We start from the raw sequence: 18719 nt of genomic DNA, 5'->3' as shown, positions 1-18719 counted from the left end.
CATCCCATCCCATCTCATTCTATCCATCCCATCCCATCCATCCCATCCCAGCCCAGCCCAGCCCAGCCCAGCCCATCCTATGAATCCCATCCCACCCCACCCCACCCCACCCCATCCATCCCATCCCATCCCATCTCATTCTATCCATCCCATCCCATCCATCCCATCCCATCCCATCCCATCCCATCCCATCCCATCCCATCCCATCCTATGAATCCCATCCCATCCCATCCCACCCCACCCCACCCCATCCATCCCATCCCATCTCATTCTATCCATCCCATCCCATCCCATCCCACCCCACCCCACCCCATCCATCCCATCCCATCCCATCCCATCCCATCCCATCCCATCCCATCCCATCCCATCCCATCCCATCCCATCCCATCCCACCCCATCCATCCCCCCCCCCCCTCCCCGTCCCGAAGGAGTTAACGCCGCCGCCCCCCGCCGCCCCCTGACGTCAGCCCGGCGCAGGGGACGCGGCTCGGGCGGAGGAGACCCGCGGCTGCCGGCGGCCGGGGGAGCGCTGCCGCGGGGCCGCCGCCCGCAGCCCGGCACCATGTCCGCCAAGGAGCGGCCGAAGGGCAAGGTGACCAAGGACAGCGTCACCCTGCTGCCCTGCTTCTACTTCGTGGAGGTGAGCGGCCACGCGGGGACGGCGCCGGGGACCCGGGCGGGTGCGGGGATGGGGGCTGCGGGGGGCTGCGGGGGGCTGCGGGGGGCTGCGGGGCCGGGGGGTGCCGCGGTCCCGGCGGGGCGTCCCCGCCGCCTGCTGCGGGCTCCCCGGGCGCTGTCTCGCCTTCGCCGGGGCCCGCGGCGGGGAGCGGGCGCTGTGTGCGGGAGGTGCGGGGGGGGAGATGCCGAGGCTGCTCCGCTGCTCTCTCGGCACGGAGCCGCGTTTCAAGGAGGGCTGGAGGCGAACGCCGCTCGCGTTTCTTTGCCGGCATACAAATCCCGGTTCGTGAGGATTGCTCGGGGAAACAGAAGCGATCTCAAAATGACAGCCAGCGGTATGTTTTTGTCGACCCTTGGATTACGCCCCCCAGTACGCCCCCCGCTTCCTCTGAGGGAGCTAAAAACGCCCGTGATGCAGATGGAATGAGGCTCTCTGGAGCTCGCAGAGCAAAACCTGCCATGGCTGCTCAGCTGGTGGCAGGTGGAGTTGCAGAGGCACTGGCTGCCTGGTGTGGCACTTGGAGGATGCTGCTGCCTTGGAGCACGCAGCCAATGTGTACTGCCAGATCGGGGGTGAATACCGGTTAAACTTAAGAAAGAGATGAAAATGTTTTAGGGGTTGAGCACAGTGTTTCTCTGTGAGTGGGGTCATCTGAAGTGACTGGGGCACTGTGAGGTGTCGTGTGACTTACCTCAGAGAACAAGAATTATAGAACAAGAATTACCTGAAGGTGCATTTGAAGGACTTTGGAGGTCTTCTGGAAGGAAGCAGGGATTGGGTTCAGAAGGGATTTTAGGTAACAGTGCAGTGTTTCTGTCCCCATATTCCATAAACACCTGGGCACGATCAGGAGCTAACCTGAAGTACGCAGCACTGAGTGGAAAGCTTTGCAGAGGCTGTTCCTATGGAAGCAGCAGGCATTCCTGTTGCTGTAACCAGGCCTGCTCAAGAAAAGCCCTTTGACGGAAGGTGCTTGTTGTGCCATCCAACTTACATCGGCTTTGTACAGGAGGGAGAGGTCAAGCCTGGAAAAGTCCCTAGAAAAGGCAGTTTTCCTCACTCTCCTTGCCATCCTTGTTGCTTTGGGAATCCAAGCAGCAAGGGAGATGGCTGGGCCTCAGCCTGGGAGTAACTGATGCCGGGGGACAATGAGAGATCCTGCAAAACATGACAGAACTGTGCTGTTTGGTGGGCTTTGCCTGCAGCAAGATGGGATGAATTACAGAGCAGCAGCACTAAACGTGTGCCTGGTGCTCTAAGAGTTGCCTTATATAATATTAATGCCATAATTGTAGTATGGCATTTCCCCTGGAAGCTCCCTGTAGCTGTTACAAGGAATAATGGAAATGACTCTGCAAGCAGTGAAGAAATTAGACCAAGCTCTTTGTACAGGCTCCACATGAAGCAGGTGAGTTCTCCACTCTTGATGTGGACTCTTAAAAATCTTGAAATCTTCAGCGGGTCATCTACAGCTAGATCTAAAAAGAGGTGCAGATCAGCACTGCAGAGCCTCTTCAGCACCCAACTGCTCCAAGAGGGAATCAGAATTCGCAGTTCGGAGAACAGGCTGCTAAGGAACTTCTGGGACTTTGATGTTACTCCTTCACAGGAGTGGAGTCCAGAACCCGTGTGAGCCCTTCTCCCCCAGGAGTCCTAATTACTGAGGACTGCAGACTTGTGCCCCCTTTTGAGCCAATGAACATTTAGGCATTCAATGCAAGTAAAAGCAATGTCAAGGGAAAAAGCTGTCTGCAATCCTCCTGATACATTTGATTAGGAAACTCTGAGCTGTCATTCCTCTCCCATCACACAGCAGGAAGATTTGAATCCATTTCACACATTTTAGGCGAGTACACTTGCTTGAAGAAAGGGTGACAGCAATCAGGTGGTATTTAAATGTTTAACTTTTGTTTCCTGTGTACAGCCACCAGCATTTACCCACTAATTCTAATCAGACTAACGACATTGCCTTCCTAGAGCTTTGTAGCACAGGCAGATACCAGCATTTCAACAGCATCAGAAAAAGAACAGGATGGTTTACATTCTTCTGTAGTGATTGGCTCAAGGAGAACCAAAGATTGAGCTATACTTCATCCAAAGAGATCCAGTCAAAGAGAATTTAATTGTCAGTGGAAATTCCCAAGTGTATTGGACAGAAGGGTGGCCCAGTGTGGATGACTGGCATTACTATGAAATAGAAATTTCCTTTGTAAGCAGAAGGTATGTTTCTCCTATGATCCAGAAAAAAAAAAAAAAAAAAAAAGTAAATTACCAATTAATGCTTTCCTTTTAATTTCATGAATGGCAGTTGAATGCATGATGGGGCACTCATCAACTCCTGTACATGAAAGCACGTGATTGCAGCAACTTTCATGATGGGATAAAATGCAATTACATAGGACAACTGTCAGTTAAGCTTTTTAGCTCTCTCCTCTAGACACTATCAATTCTTTTATAGATATCTTTTTTCTCTTCTGCCACACACTCTCATTTTGCCTGTCCTGTTCATACCAGGAAGTCCCTCCTGAATAGCAGTGAATAAACATAGGAAATCAAGTTTGCACCTTCAAGCAAGAAAATCAGTTTGTTGTCTTCCATTTAGCATCAGGACCTTAGAAAATCTAGGGTAAAGAAAAAGTAAATTGTTTAGAAAATATATTATAAAAAAGGGTTGTTTTTTTCTCTCAAGTACTAGACAAAAGGAAGGACATGGGAACAAAGGACGTTGGGACAAAGAGGAAATGGAAATTCCAAAGCTGTAGGAAAGGGAAGCATTTGTGTTATACAAATGGAAAATAGAACACAGTTAAAGAGGGAAAAATCTGTAATAACTGATGTATTTCAGGCATAAGAGAATAAAGAATTAATAAAAAATAAAAATAAAACAAATTCTATGCTCCAGAAGGACCTGATCTTTAGAAAGAACAGCAAACAAATAGAGCTCTGACACAGAGGTGTTTCTGCTGTTGAGATCCTTATGAATACATTATGAATGGAAATAACTCCTGTACATGAAAGCACGTGATGGCAGCAACTTTCATGATGGGATAAAATGCAATTACATAGGACAACTGTCAGTTAACTTTAAAATAAATACCGTGGGCCTGATTTTGATTTCAGTCTAATTTAAGAATAATTCAAACCAACAGATTTTAACGCAGCAGAGTCACAACATAAAACCAATATGCACTTCTTAAATCAATGTTATCACTGGAGCCATTCTTCATTTATACAGAAGTAAAAGAAGAATCAGGCTAGAGCTTCAGAAGACATAGAAAGGAAAAGGAATTAAAAATCTGTAAGGAAGAAATGGAGCTTCAGAAAAATGTGGGTGGGTCATCTTCCAAAAAAATCAAAGGCTATACAAAGAAGCATGTTTTCAATTTTCATGATTCATAAGATAAAAACTTGATGATTTACTCTCTGTTTTAGAGATTATTTAAAAATGCTGGTAAGACTCCTGCATAGCAGAGCCTCTGATCAGCACATGCTCTTGAGAGCTGAATAGATTGCCTTGTGCAACTTGCTAACCTAAGACATATGAAAATGAGCACTGCCAGGCCGCTTGGCCTGTCTTATTCCTAATTACGGGTGTGATATTTTAGGGTTCTGTAGACTGTATAGGTAATGTGAACTTCATTTTCATAGCTGGGAAGGTCAAAACTTGGCATGAAAATTCAGTCTCTCTAGGCAAGTGTAAATTTTTTTTTTCCATAATGAAAAGCCTACATGCCTCTGGAAGATATTGGAAATGAGTATTCCTGGAAGAAGTTCTGCTCTTTGTCAACTGACAGTTTCTTTTCAGCATATGCAGAATATATAAGTATATTCACTTGCAGAAGAAATCACAGAATCACTTAGGTTGTAAACGACTTCAGGATCATCAAGTCCAGCCATCAACCTGACCTCCTGAGTCCCATCACCAATCCAGGTGTCTTAGTGCCACATCCACACATCTTTTGAATACCTCCAGGAATGGGGACTCCTCCGCTTCCCTGGGCAGCCTGTTCCAATGCTGCCCAGAGAATGCCTCATATTTTAATATGAATTTGGAAAATATCCAGGGTTTTCTAATTTCTGTTCCTAAGATAATGGTCATATTTTAGATGCAGGACAGATACATTTGTTCTTAGTGAAGGAAAAAGATTTCACAGGTGCTCACGCACTTGAAAAATTCCTGGATTAAATCCTCGTTTTGTAGAAGGCACTATGAATTCTGGCTTTGACTTTAGCAGTACTGTTACCCTGTTATCCTGTGTCCCAGATGTGGGAATGCAAAACAACATGGTGTTGTCAATCTGAGCGAACACTTAACTTTCTTGGTTCCTAAAGGAGGCTCTATATTCTTATTTACAGTGGTATGAGCAGTGGAATTCTTATAACAGTGGTATGAGCAGTAGGCACAGTAAGCAGTAAGTGTTATCACTATAGGACTCCAGCCTGCAAAATGCGGGTCATCAGCTTCCATTGAAATAAATACATGGAAAAAATGCTCGCTGTGTTTCAGCACCAGACACTTTATTTCCATTTGTTTCTAATATCTACTGACAGAGCTAGGTTGGAAATGTCAAATGTTTGTACACATCACTAGGTAGCCCTGTGCCACTTCTCAGTCACATCTGGAGGTGTTTTTTTTTTCAGTTATTCAGCCATGCATAACCCACCACATTTAAATTACGCACTTTGTCACCTCCAAGTCATGTATAGGCGTGACTGTATGAGACAGAAGATGCTGACTGAATGCAGTGATTAGAGTAAGCACATAGGGAGAATGGGCCATAAAACTAAATCTTCCTTCCTAAGAACAGGATATTTGTATCTAGTGCAAGAGTTAAACTACACTGCTGTTTCATGGAGGAGCAATGTAGTCCCATTTCTCTCTAGGTAGGTTTTCAGTTATACTTGAATTAGCCTTAAGGGAAAAACACACACACACACACAAGCTGTAGAAGATGAAATGATCCCCATACTGTGGAAGTAGCATAATGCTTACCACATATATTGCTTTTTCTCTCAAAAGAGTCAACCATGTGTGAGGGGAGGGGAAGGTGGAAAAATACCCTTAATAGTCTGCTTATTGAGCTAACCTTGCAATGTGGCTGACTCACGGAGGATTGACATCAGATTTGTTTATCACATTGCATTAGAGACCAGCATCCCCATAATATTAACAGCCACTCTGAGGCTTGAGGAGGTTGCTGTTCATCCAAAGTAACTAACATTCATTCACCAAGCTGTCAACGTTATATCCTCCCCATCACTTCTGTGTTTACAGAAGAGCTGTACAGCCTGCATACTACTAGCTTTTAGGAGAAGATGAGCAGAAAATGGTAACAAAAAAGGAAGTGCCAAGGGTGTGCTAAGGTTGTCCTGAGAGGGGGAAAACATGCCAGTGCATTTGCATTGTTAGATCTCCCTTTGTGTTCAGCTACTTGCTTGGGCAGTGTAGCCTGAATAGTTCATAGTGGAAGAGGGTCCTGTACCCTTCTCAGTCCTACCTCATCCTCCTGATCTTCTTTACTTCACTAGTAAAAGGAGGCCTGAACATATTAGAAATCAAAGGAGAATCATTTTTCCAAACAATTACCTCTTCCAAAAGTAGAAATGTTTGTACCCCTTTCTGTGATTTTCTTCTATAATTGTTGAAAATCTGTTACTCTGCAGCCAAAATTAAAAATGAGCAGTGAGTAGTGTAACCTTACCTACACAAGAGCTGAACTGTTACAAACATTGTAATCTTTACTGATGATTCTTTCACTTAAAAGTTCAGTTTGTAGGGAGAGATTTCATACATTGCAAAAGAGCATGGAAATAAGCCACTGGAGAAGGGTTGGCACCCACAGTAATTTTTGTTTTTCATATGAAACATTGTATTTTGGAGAGTAGAATAAATTGTAATAGTTTGCAGGTATTGACAGGTTTGTCTGCTAGAGATGTGGGGTTTTTGTTTGTTTGTTTGTTTGTTTTCAGGAAACTTTTGACTGAAAATTAGTAAAAGTTTGACCTGGAAACAGCCAGCTTTTTGAAATATTGCTGTTCTTGTTTTGCCATAAATTTACAGCAGCCAGTAGAAAAGAATCATAATCAACAGGGTGTGCAATATCCTAATCTCATTGTTTGTAGTTTCTTATTGATTATAACTAATCATTGAATTAATTAATAATCCTAATTAACTGTAATCATAATTAATGTAATGAATCATCAATTATTTTTGAAGTCACACTGACAGTAAATGTTTTCCTGGTATTTTTAATGTGATGTAAAATTTCTGTTTAAGGGTTTGCTTTATATTTAAGTGCATATACTTAAGTGGAAATATTTTATAATTAATTTTACATTATTCTTGCTTGATAATATTTTTGTTAAACAATTGCTGTTTTTTTAATTATAGTTATTATTTATCTCTAAATAATTGCTGCTTTAAAAAAAATATCCAAAAGCCAACAAAACAAACAAACAAAACAGAGAGAAAGAAGAACTTTTAGGATTACCTAAAGTCAAAGTGTGACTTTGAAATTTCTGAAAAAAATAGAAATTTAATCACTTGTGTATCATCTCTATTTTTGGTCTTACATGTACTGAAAGGTTTTCCATTAAGATTTGGCAAAAGATCGAGAGATCTGAGGAATTATACATGTTATATCTGTTGTATTTATAAAGCAAGACTCTAATTGGCAGTCACAGAACAATTCAATTAAACTCTAAAATCAATGTTGGAAATAGGGATAACTTAATTTTCCACAATGGTAATGATAATAGATTTCTATGGCACCTGGGATTCTAAACTGTGAGTCAAAATTAAATCCAATAGAGTTAATCTGGGAGAAGAAAGACCACATCATGTCTCTGCAATTAGTTTTCACAAAACTTAGACAATGGTTAGGTAAAAATCCTCCAGAGGAAAGGTTGGTTCCTTACAGCTTTGGGCCAGATTAAGCCTGCATCCAAATAGAGGTACAAGAAGCAGCAGAAACTGGAGTTTAGAGAGAAAAGCAAAACCAGCTTTATACAGATGCAAATTTTACGCTTCTGAAAAGGCCTGAATGCCTTCTCTTGCAAGCATGAGGGTTTAAGAATTATTTTAGAACATAGAAAACCTACAAACCGGACTTCCCTGCTCTACATCCATCCTATGTTCTGTACTATGTCTCAGAAGTCCTCATGATAGCCCAGTTTGCAATGTCATTAAACCTATACTTGGTCTTAATCCCAGCTCAGCACTGCAGTCTCACCGAGGGCAAAGCTACAGCACTGATGCAGCTGAGCAGGAGCCATGCTGAGGACCCTGCAAAAGAGCTCATGGGTTCCAAAAAACAAGAGAAAATGGCAGCATTTGGACTGATAATGTTTTTTCTGCTTGACCTTTTTCTGAAAGGTATTCATAGTCATGACCTCAGTATTCATTCCTGTCAGGATAATAGAGCCCTGTCCTTCCAGTTTCTCGTCCTGTCTTGCAAAGCTCACAGCAAAGTACAACAGGACAACAGCCAAGGAGGTTGAAAGCTGCAGTCACTGTTAGTAGTTGGCTAAGAATAGAAATACCTTGTCTCCTCCAACCCACCACAGCCCTCTTTTTTGTCTCATCCATCTGTTGTGCCTTGTCATTTAGACCATGAATTCTTTGGCACAAAGACTGACATTTATAATACATTTTAATAGAATCTCCCACAATGCCAAAGCCTTGCAATGCAAACGCAACATAATTTTTAAATTGACCATCCTTTTCCCAAGCACTTGGCTGTTGTTGATTTTATGAGGAGAAACTGATGGCATTCATTAGCTATCTCTCTGAAGCAATCCTGTATGCTTACTTGATTGCTTAAAAAGATTTCCTAATTACCAGAAGGCAAGAGAAATATCAAGAGGCAGCTCTCGTGCCCAGGAACTCCTTGTCTGCTGTGGAAGAACTGCGGAACAACCTAGGGATCTAACAATTCTTTGGCCGCCCAAGCCCACAAGTTATTTCCAAATGTAAAAGATTCAAGTATCCTATCAAATATTACTTAATCCTTCTTGACAGGTGGGCTAGTCATACTGTCTTTAATCCGTATCTGGTTCATTGTGGCTTGGCTTCCTCTGAAAGCTATGTACATACTTCTCTCTTTTCTGCCTAGCATATGCAGGCAGGTAAAACAAGGCAATTCCACAGCCTTTGTGTTTGCATCCAGTCTCAAGAAAAATCACTCAAGTCACTCTGCTCATCACAGTGAGCAGCAACTTCAATATTTTGCTATGACTGCACAAGAGGCATTTCATTTTTTCCCCAGTTAACCTCATGGAAACAGCCCAGGATAATCGCTTTTGTAACCAATATTCAAAGAGTGTCTCCTGGCAGCCACCAACACAGTCCAATACAGTGAGAGAGGATCTGGATTTGAGTTCATGAAAAGAGATAACACCTGTAGTGCATTTTAGCAAAGCAAAAAGAGGTCACTAACTACATCATACAAAACATGTTTAGACATTTGAGTATGTGATACTCGATGGCTAAGCTCTCACAAAGCCCATGGGTTTGAAGATATGCTCTTGAAGATATATATGGACTCTGCCTAGTTAAGTGCTGGCAAATTCGATATGTAACTACCAGTGTACAGCTTTAGAGAAAGGGAATTTGTAGAAGCTACTAATTTTCATAGAAGCTACTGATTTTTTAATTATGTATGTATCCAGTTGCATATTCTTTCAAAGTACAGAAGAACTGGGGGTGGGGGGTAGAGGTAGTGCTTATTTGTTGCCTTTCTGTGGTTTAAGCCTAACTGTTTCCATGGTGTCATTTAGGAAACCATCAATACCTGATTGCTACTGGCATGCCTGTAAGACTTGCAGAGGGAATCTGGTTTTAGCAAAGCGTTGGTTATTTGGGAATTCTCCATGGGGAATTTACAGAGACACTATGGAATAGTAAAGTTAAAGGTCCTACATTTTCACTCCAGAGCAAGCACTTAAAAGCACAATTCCTAGCTCCATACAGCAGTCTTTGTAATATTAATAGCATTTATTAATATTAATAACAAAGTCTTAGGTCTTAATAAAGGCTCTTAGCAGTAAAAAAAAAAAAAAAATTAAAAAAAAATAAAAACTCAATTGAACCTTTTCAGCAACTATGCTGATTATGGTCCCAATTCTAATACTCCAAGCCAAAGGGAGTTTTACCCCTTGGGTCAAATTCTAAATTTATAGGTGTAAGTTGTAAGGCAAACAAGGATCATTCTCCGTTAGCCAACCAAGGAAGTAAGAGTATAAAGACTTACTAGTCAAGATAGGTGAGCTGAAGTTGGGGAGTTTATTATTCTACTTAGGAATAGGAAAATTCCTATTCCATTTTGTAATTAAAACAATACACATTATACTGTCTAATTATATTTGACATTTTCAAGGTGTTGGGAACTGAAGTCTGTAATTACAGAACTACTGCTGCCTTAAGCAGAACGCTCCATAAATATTCATATATTAAATAGCCACTTATACTGTTTAGTAGATTTTAGAAACATTTGCTTTTCTTTGGCCCTTTTGAAGATGCATTTTATATTTGTATTTTAAAAAAGATAGGAAGAAAAATGTCCTGTGGGATCAGACATACTGTATATAGCAAATTGACTATAAACCTATTCATTAGTATTGTAAGCAGTTATGTTAGGGATTCACAGTCCTTTAGAATTATTTCTTTTCTTTTAGCACAGTGGGTAATTACAGTCAGAAATAATATGGGAGTCCTGTAGTGGAACTGTAAGATAATGAAATATAATTTTCATGATTCTTTGATTTTTGTAATTAACACTTAAATTACAGCTAACATACAGCAGCTTTTTTTTTAAAAAAAAAAAAAAAAAAAAAAAAAAAAAAAAACAAGGAAGTTGTCCACATCTTTTTTTAGTGGTTTACAATAAAAAGTCACTTCGTATATCACCTACTTGTGATTGTTCGATGTTGCCATTTAATACAGCTGCTTGCCTAAGAGTACCATAACCAGAGTAGAGATGGACTTATGATAGAGGCGAGCTGTACAGGAGAGGCTTTCCTGTTCTCAGTGTTAGAGAAATGGAAGATGAAACTCTGAATGAAAGATTTTCCTTGAGTTTTCCTGCCCTGTGTTTCCATCCTAGGAAATCAACCTTTAGGGAAACCTAGATGAAGAGACATTGGAAGGGTAACAGACCCTGTGCCTATCTTGATCCTTTAGCTCACTGGAATAGGTTTATGTCTTTTTATAAGATACTTTGTCTCACAGGACCTGGACCCTTGCTAAGTCATTTAGGTATGGCTTTCAAATAGTTAATAAGATATTGCCAGTGCCTCAACGTTTAAACACTGTGCAGAAGTGAAGTTGCAATATGCATGAACTCAAATGCTGTGCAATCTCAGTGTCCAAGCAAGAGTGGAAGCTGGACAGGAGGCTCCTTATCCCAAACAGCTCTACAGTCTGTGTGCAGTGTGGGAAGAAGAGCACCCAGTTCCATGAAATAAAATAAAATATAAAAAAAAATAATAATAAATAATAAAATAATAAAATAAAATATGTAAAATGTAAAATATATCCTTAGTATGAAGACTTAAGGAAGTCCTTTTATATCCCTACACATCTGTATAATGACTGGAAACAGTCATTATCGTGACTAATCGTGCATGCCTGTAGTATAGCTAATAGGGACTGTGTTCAGCAGGATGTGAGAAGAATAATTAAATAATGTATCCAACTAAAGAACTAGACTTCTTCCTTTAATGAGTAGGAAGCAGGACTCAAGTTACATTGTAAATAATTATTCTAACATAGTATAAATACATATTATATAATAGTCATGTTATATATTGTGTAATCTTATTATATTTGATACATATTGCAATATATTACATATTATATGGTTTTATTATATGATATACGTAACATATATGTGTAACATAGTATGTGAGTGCACATGGCATAGAATCCCAGAATATCCCAAGTTGAAAGGGACCCAACAAGGATCATGGAGTCCAACTATACCTGTACACATATAAACTAGTTATTGAAACAAACTTGCTAGATGCCTGATCTTATTTTTGTAATGTTCACAGTACTTAGCTTCATTTAGGGTGCCAATACCCATTCCCTTTCTACATCATCGCATCTTCTCTACTAGATGAGATTACAATTGAGTCAACTTGAACACAGATAACCGGGCAAGCTAAATTGTTCTGATCTCTAATATCAGTATATTTAGTTTAGAAGAACACTTTTGAAAATGGCAAAAGGTGTGGAAAACCTAAGTTGTATTAAGAAGTATGTTTCAGTAAAATTTAGATTATATCCTCCTTCCCTAACCACACAAATTTATATTCTATGTCCAAAAAGTCTACATTTAGAAAGCCCAGTGTTTAAAAATCTGAAAATGGCTAGTTAATGCAAGAAAACATTGTCCCTCTGCCACATGTAGTTTATATTTTTTATAGTTTTTATTCATATTTTTTTCCAGTATAAATATTTATCAAGTTTTACCTCTGCTTTTTATTTTTTATTATAGAATGGGACAAATGATACTGATTTTAATCAAACAATTTTTTTTCTAAATGTATACTGAATATTGAAAGTATAATATAATCTCAGCATGCCTGAAATTATGTCAGGGCAGTTTCTATTCATTATAATGTGAGGTGCGTGATGGAAAAGGGGAGTATTTTTTTTTCTCAAGAGGTATGATACAACCTTATTTAATTTTTATGATTCTATCTGTCAAAGCAAATATATTTAGTCAATTTTTTGCTTTTCAGCTGCAGTTAATAGTGAGGAGAAGTTAATGTGATAGCCATCTTAAAAAAAATATATATATATATAAGTAAAGGAGAAAAGGAAGCAGACAGGCAGCAGAGACACGGGGATGGAGCCATTGCAGCACAGTGGAGGAGCAGGCAGTGGTTGCAATATTGCCTTGTCAAGTGAGGACTCTGGGAAATAACAATCAAAAAACTTTTTTGAGCATTTACTAGGCATTCACTAAGAGGATGCAAAGAACTATCACATGCTGCTGGTCACCTCTGAATGCCCCACTGCCTACCCTGGGGAAGGGCTGCCCTGCCTACTCATCAACCACTGGCTTCAAAATGCATTTTTGCTATTACTTGTCCTGAAAGACTTCCTTCCACAGTGATTTACTGCTTGAATCTGTGCTTTCAGGATTTGGTGGTATGCTGAGGCTCCCAGAGGAGCTAACTTTGCTCTTAATAAATTACTAGAAGTAATTGTGATGGCTAAAATCATTAAACAGCTAGAGGATAAAAGAACTGTGAACCACAGTCATCATGGTTCTACACGGACTGAATCTTGTCAAAGTTAATTGCTTTTTGATAGAATTACAAAATGAATATGCTAAGGCAAAACACTGTGTTACTATATAGGCAAGCACCAGATAGTGTTTTTCATTAACTGTTACTTTGAAACTTAATAAAAAATGGTTTGGTTATAAACACTGTTGTGTACATGTATATGGCTGATAAAGGACCAAAAAGGGTGAGGATGAGCAACAGAAAGGTGAGGCCCCACATGGGAGACTGAAATTGTGTAATTACTTTAAAAAATAAAAAATAAGTCTGTCCATTAATGATTCATGCATGAAAGGGCTAAGTTATATGGGCTAAGTTAAAGGGCTAAGTTATATGGGCTGAAGGTTGGAATGAGTATTTTGACTAGCTTGGTAGACAACAGTTACTTGGTATCAACTGAATACTATGATATCTCTAGAGAATTAGTTATTTAAAGATGGTAAAACAGATATAACAAGGAACGGTGAGATGTAAAAATCAGACATCGCAGAGATTTATTAACAGACAATGTTGTCTTTGCAAAAGTATTACTATTCAATTTCTGAACAGTAATTTGTTGTTTTCTTCTTTTCTAGTTGCCAATATTGGCATCTTCTGTTGTTAGCCTTTATTTTCTTGAACTTACTGATGTCTTCAAGCCAGTTCACTCGGGATTTAATTGCTATGACAAGAGTCTGAGTATGCCATACATTGAACCTACACAAGAGGCTGTTCCCTTTTTGATGTTGCTTAGTCTGGTTTTTGCTGGACCATCAATTACGGTAAGTTCGAAGTGACACTGTTACTTATTAAAGATTTTGAACAGTTTCAGTTGACATAAAGAAAATAGCTCCTTTGGCTTCGGTGTGGCAGTGGAGTATCTTCCAGACTAGTTACATTAGGATTTTAAATTAAATTGTATTCTTCCATAGCAGGAGACACACACTCCTTAAAACATTCCCTGTAGCACTTCATCTACTCACTTTGTACTGATTGTGGGTATTAATGTTAAGAAACAGCGTCAGCAGTTGGGCGAGAATAGTTTGAATTGTTCTGTTATGCTATACAAATATTTTAACCTTTTACAAATGGGTTGCCTTCATACTCTGAGATAAACCAAAAATTCAAGATTCTGTTGAAAATGGAAGCCCTTAATTTACAGCACTGAACATGCCACTTTTGTTAGAACTAACTATGTTCAGTAAGAAGGTGTATCAGCCTTGTCAATGAAATCAATTACACTTTCCCAAACAGCACCGGGACTCCTCTAAACTGCAACTTAGTCATTAAGAGCAGGTAGACTGGTTTAGTGGCCCATCCAAAGGGAGAAGATGATTTCAGCAGAACAGAAGCTTCTTGTCAGAATATGAGCAATTTGGCCAATTGTGCAAGACTGCACTTGTCTGATGCAGGTAAGTATTGTCCCTGCTGGAATTGGTGCATCAAATTAAAAAGAAATCTAAAGACCAGAGGATATTCACGGTGTCTGATTTTTGGCACCTCAGATGGGAGACATTCTCACACCACTCCGCTCGGGTAAATTGAAACAGAAAGTCCAGCTGAGTCAACCTTCTGAAAGGGTCTCCTCTCTCCTCTGACAGCAATGACTGGGTGCATTGGTTAGGCACGTCTGCAGCACCAGCTGCAAATGTATGCCAGTTCACTGAATTACCTTAAATTCAGCCAGTTTGTTCCTTTTATAATCCTAGCCATTTTACAATCAGAAAATCTATAAAACATGGTCACAATCACAAATCTATAAAACATAAAAGCATCAAGTGCTGTTCCTTTGCTTGATAGGATTTTTTTTTTTTTTAAACTGAACTCAACTGTGTGTGGTTTTGGTTGCTTTAGAAACCATTTTGAAGGATTTTGCATAGCCATCAGTCTAATAATACTTATTTAGCAAGTAGAAGCTATCTTGGTGTTCTTTGTGCAGCCAATTGCAGGAAAAAAAAAAAAAAAAAAAAAAAAAGATGCAAAAGATAAAAAGAAAACTTGTTGATATTGTACTTTGGCTAGGTTTTCTGCATTTAAACAGTGTTCCTGATAACAAGAAAGTGGACTTTTGTGAAACAGCTGTAGAAGGAATCTATGTAGGCTCACTTCGGGCACAGTAGGCTGAAGTGGTAAAAGCCAAATTTTTTCTTCAGAGAGAGTTTATGTCAAGCCTGGAAAATGCCAGATGCCTTCAGCAGAGATGAAAGATGCCCATTTCATTACAGAGTGCTTATGAAGGTCTTTGATTCAGTACAGTTAAATTATTTCAGCATTGCAATAGGAAATGTTATTCTTCCTTGAATCATTCTCCTACCTGCATTACAGACACAACTAACCAAAACCATGCCATGAGAGAAACTCAGATGTTTAAGCAAGCCTATCAAACATTACATTGGTAAAGAAGGTAAATCGCAACGCTTGTAAGTGCAACTGCTTAAAAGCTGCAAACCTTAGGAAGGTTTACTTCACATGGATGTGTGAGCATTAATATGATTCTTATATTAGGTTGGGAACGGGCCCAGATAGTGTAAAATATACAAAGTGCTTTAATAAAAGGCACTGAAGATGATGTATTGCATCAGCTATTCAGTAGCACTTCTATCCTAGAAAAACATTTAAAAAATTAAATTCTTCTTTTATTTTCCATGCAAAAAGATTACACTTGTTCAATTGTCATCTTGCAGAATTTAGCATTATATGATTTAGTTTTCGTTAATAATTCAAAGAATAACACACTTTATAAACCTGTAAAATATAGAAAAGAAAGCATGAAGCTATGTGAGAAATTAAGAATTTCCAGTAACATAGCGTATGCAAGCCTCAGACTGAATTTCAGGTACTTAGGGAAGTATGAAACAGAAGGTCATGAAAGCTCAGTCAAAAACAGGTGCAACTAGGCCACATCTCTAAATCTTACCAAATAATGTAAATAAGAAAGAAAAGGGGCAGATGAGCAAATTCCAACCTCAGTCCCTCCTTAAAGCATCATATAAATACTGGAGTAGGACTTAGCTTCTTTCTGCATTATTTTTAACTGTTTGCGTACTTTTTTTTTTTTTCCCAAACCTGTAGTGTATTTTAAATCCGTTCACTTTACAGTAGTTATTTTTACAGCAAATCTAGCATTTTAAATTTATTTTCCCAAGACATTATTACTGAAGCATTTTGTGGGTTTGGGACTTTATTTATTTATTTGTGCTTATTGTTGGAGGTTTGTTTTTTTTGTTGTTGTTAATTGGTTGGGTTTTGTTCATTACCAATGAGCAGAAACTGCTTTTCACCAGGACTGTTCTGTAGCCTTGAAGTACTACAGAAAACTACGGGTTATTGGCATATGTCTTATGGCTCGTGGCGCATGTGAAATTTTCTATACATGAAGCACAGGAGACTTCAGTATAGAGCAACTGGAGTTGTATGAAATTAACAGCATGGATATTTTCTGTGCAGAATATAGATATACCTGACTTGCAAGGTGACTTCCATTTTCTTCAGTGAGCTCTGATTCTGATCCTGTGATATATTTTCTCTCTACTTATTCATTCAGAAATTATAGGACTAGTTATTTAATCATATAAGTATAGGTCCAAACCCGCAGCACTACTGACATAGAAGGTGCTTAAAGGTAACAAAGTGCTTTCTAAAAGAGATCACCAGGGAATTAGATTACATCAATTTGGGAAATCAATTAGCAAGGAGAGAAATTCACTGTTGGCAGTGTCAGTCCTACTGCCTGCTTTACTGTAGTAGCTTGTTTCCTTGAAAATACCAGCCTCTGAATTTTCCTTGTCATACGCCTTGCTATTTCTCTGTTTTGTCCTCTATAACAGGAGCTATTACATCTCTCTGATGTTTTTCCCTGCACCAGGCATTCTGTAGAACTTAGCGAAAAACTATTTAAGTTTCCGTTTTTCAAGTTTAAAAAACTATTGATTTCTCCTGAAAAAGTTCCAGATGTAAAATGAACAAGAAGAGACAGATAATAGTGATGATGGTTCTCATCCAATGAAAATCCCTTAAATATCTGTTATCACTGACATTTCCATGCAGTGAGATAACTTTAACTACTTCAATTTTCTGGCAAAGAAGAAATGAAACCAATTAATATTAAATCGTTAGCTAAAAATTATTAGACTAAGCTTATCCATTGCACCTCCCTTCTACCAAAGTGAGAGATCTTAGTGTGCACAAACGTCACTGATAATTATGACACTTTCTTCTTAATTCAGATGCTTTAGCATCTCATTGCACAGTGAGCTTTGTGCATTTCGTATGTTACTTTTCATCTGCTGATAGACAAGGTGAATCTCCTCTTAGTGGTGAGAACTGCCCCATTCATTTCAATATTTCAACACAGACTTTTTCTGAATTCTAACAAGCCCTGTACAGATTTCCATGTTATTGCACAACATAACAGGAAAAACAATAAAACCTGAGACTGCAAATGTATAAATGGATCTGAATTTTCCAGCAAGTAACACCGTGTTTGTGTTTATATTATTCTCCTTATTTTTGTTCTAACTTGCTGTCTGCGGCTTAGGTCGTGATGTCTTTTGCTCAGTGTGTTCAGAGGACCATAAGGACAGAACTTTTTATACTGCTGTGGATCTGATTAAAATCCATGCCAAATTAAACAATTATGGAAGGGCAGGCTGCCACGTAATTAGAAGCTGCTAGCAACTGCTAGGCGTGAGGCCAAGACTGAGGGCTAAACCCACCTCAGGAGCACTAAGATATTGCTGTGGCTCTGGATCATTTGAAAGGCGAGAATTTCTGATTACTACATTTTTATTGTAGATTATCTAATTTCACCTGTGGATCAAGGCTCCTGTCCCACTGAGCACTGTATACACATGTAATAGAAAAGATCTCCTTTCAATACTTTTGGACACTTGCATTTAGTTTCAATGCCACCTTCTTTCCTGCCCTCACTCAGACTAAGTTGTTACTGAATGTTTATGTATTGATACACACCTTTTCAAGAGACATACGTGAGAGTGTAAGACATTGCTTGTGTCATAGATATATTTCAACCCTTTAAATTCTATCAGTGTCTTCTGAGTAATTGCTACATTTAACTTAACTGCTCCTTTGTCGTTGCAGATAATGGTAGGAGAAGGAATTCTCTACTGTTGCCTGTCCAAAAGAAGAAATGGGATTGGAACAGAGGCCAATATTAATGCAGGAGGATGCAACTTCAATTCCTTTCTTAGAAGAGCTGTGAGATTTGTTGGTGGGTTTCAAATGTTACTTACAAAGAAGAGTCTTCTATGTACATTCAATTTTTACCATGAAGATTTCCTTCTCTGAAACAGCGTTTCAGAACAGTGCAGGGCTGACACTGGCATATGTCTTTTTCTGCCAGAAAATGCGAGAAGAAACTGTCAAATGGAGCAACAGAGCAGCTCCACACTCAGCAGTGCAGCATCTACACTCTGTTTTTCCTTTCCTCTCCCAGTCTATTGTCAGTCTCTCTAAAAGAATAATTTGTTTTTCCTCCTCTGCCCACCTTGAGCTGGCTTCCTTTTAACGGTTTCTGCATACAGTTTCCCCTGCCTGTCTTCACTGTATCAGAAGTATTCAGCTCAGCTGATACTGTATTCAGCATGACAGTAAAAACTTGTCAGAAACTGTCAGTGGATTTGACATTGTTTTTCTGGTATGTCTTTATCTACCTCTTGAAAAAGGGATACAATCTGGAACATAATGATAAAGAGGGACATGATGAATTATTTTACTTTGTTATTTACTAAATCTGAGCTTGAAAGGG

The 18719-nt window shown here is 39.3% G+C and overlaps 1 protein-coding gene across 1 annotated transcript in view; it reads left to right on the top strand.

The window, feature by feature from the left end:
• Positions 1-483: 483 nt before the first annotated feature.
• The window catches only part of PLPPR4 (phospholipid phosphatase related 4), a 31214-nt gene continuing 12978 nt past the window's right edge, over positions 484-18719 (top strand). Inside the window, exons 1-3 of the mRNA XM_032192334.1 lie at positions 484-640; positions 13549-13734; positions 18053-18182. Of these exons, the coding sequence (XP_032048225.1) occupies positions 563-640; positions 13549-13734; positions 18053-18182 (394 nt within the window). The 5' untranslated portion in view covers positions 484-562. The remainder of the gene's footprint in view (positions 641-13548; positions 13735-18052; positions 18183-18719) is intronic.

Source organism: Aythya fuligula, chromosome 8, assembly GCF_009819795.1.
Source record: "Aythya fuligula isolate bAytFul2 chromosome 8, bAytFul2.pri, whole genome shotgun sequence".
NCBI lineage: Eukaryota > Metazoa > Chordata > Aves > Anseriformes > Anatidae > Aythya > Aythya fuligula.
Note: the sequence above shows the minus strand (reverse complement) of the source record. Positions and strands in the feature narration are given on the sequence as shown.